The sequence below is a fragment of the Sphaeroforma arctica genome, assembly GCF_001186125.1.
Source record: "Sphaeroforma arctica JP610 unplaced genomic scaffold supercont1.372, whole genome shotgun sequence".
NCBI lineage: Eukaryota > Ichthyosporea > Ichthyophonida > Sphaeroforma > Sphaeroforma arctica.
In genome coordinates, this window is record NW_014040186.1 from 53175 (window position 1) to 54566 (window position 1392).

The window sequence follows — 1392 nt, forward strand, 5'->3', positions numbered from 1 at the left end:
ATATATATATATATGCATATATACTTTTTATATATATATATATATATATATATATATATACTATATATATATATATATATATATATATATATATATATATATATATATACATATATATATATAAATATCCAATTCACTGGCACATAACCCCCATTCTCTACCAACAAACCCGTATGCTGCAGAAGGATGAACCTATGCATACAGAGCGGGGGCAGTCACACAACATATACCCTCCCGATATGAAACATATAAGCCATTTCTCAGTGCCCCCAGTACTTCTACACACACATCAGTGCATATTCTGAACACGGACTTTCTCGTCCCTGTCACTCAACATACTTCCGACTGTTTTCCTTCTCTTCTAACAGGGCTGTTGCTTCAGCCGATGACAGCTTCTGTGAAGTTGACTGGGATTTGCTCGGCGTCTTGACAAACGCAGTGGTGTCGAGCGTGGCCTCAGACTGGTCTGATAGCGCCGGGTCAAAACTCACCCCAGAAAACCCGCGCTTATCCGACACTTTGGATCTCAGCGGCTCTTGCACAGTGTTTGCTGGGTGGACAAGAAAGGAAAACGACAACTGCATTGAATTACAAGCCACCCATAGCTGAAGGGCTTTTTAGTCTCCCAGGCCGTCTGTATAGGGATTAAAAGAGAGCGGGAATAGTGCCAAGCCTTGCAAGATAACCGTATTTGTAGGCGTTATTGCGTGCAGCGTGTTGCGCATGGGGGATACTGAGCATGAGGCGCGAGTTCAGCGACCACTACCTACACAACAGCCGCGTCTGTGGGATGGGGTTGGCCTGGTCATGTGCTTTAGGGGCCGATCCACCGAATACTCAATCTAGGAACACTACCGCCGATTCCGACACAGTGAAGTACAAAGAGACCTCGTTTATGTTTGTTGGAACGCCCATGAACTGTAACCATAAATACCGCTAATACGTATATCAACACTACCTACCGGATATAGGCGTTGGTTGTGGTATACTCTGAGGGGCTGGGGCCAGGTCACCTGACTGGCCAACGAGCGTGCTCCTCGTATACGTATCCAGAAACGATCTACAGTAGAAATGAACGGGTACTCGAAGATAAGCTTAGAAATGTTATTAGTAGAAATGGCGGGATTGATTACATAGTTGCAGCCAAACTCATGATATACGGGTCCATATTAAAGGGAATTCATAGACAGGTATATGTCAATACTGTGTTTGTGTAGTGCTTTAGACTGTGCTTTCATGACTTAACATGTGCCACACATGCCGCTAATACTCAACCCTACTATGTATTCGAGTAAGCAGCTGATGATAAAAATTGATCATTATGTGCATATATATGAATACAATTGATCAAGAATGCATATAGTTTGATATCTCTATTTGCATTTATATATA

The 1392-nt window shown here is 42.5% G+C and overlaps 1 protein-coding gene across 2 annotated transcripts in view; it reads right to left on the reverse strand.

Annotated features, from left to right (window-relative positions):
• SARC_05697 overlaps window positions 1-1168 on the reverse strand; it is a gene marked incomplete at its 5' end in the record, with an annotated part of 12830 nt that extends 11662 nt beyond the window's left edge. For both annotated transcript variants that reach the window (XM_014300441.1, XM_014300442.1), the window contains 3 exons: window positions 340-550; window positions 963-1060; window positions 1161-1168. In XM_014300441.1, coding sequence (XP_014155916.1) covers window positions 340-550; window positions 963-1060; window positions 1161-1168 — 317 coding nt within the window. The remainder of the gene's footprint in view (window positions 1-339; window positions 551-962; window positions 1061-1160) is intronic.
• Window positions 1169-1392: the final 224 nt, after the last annotated feature.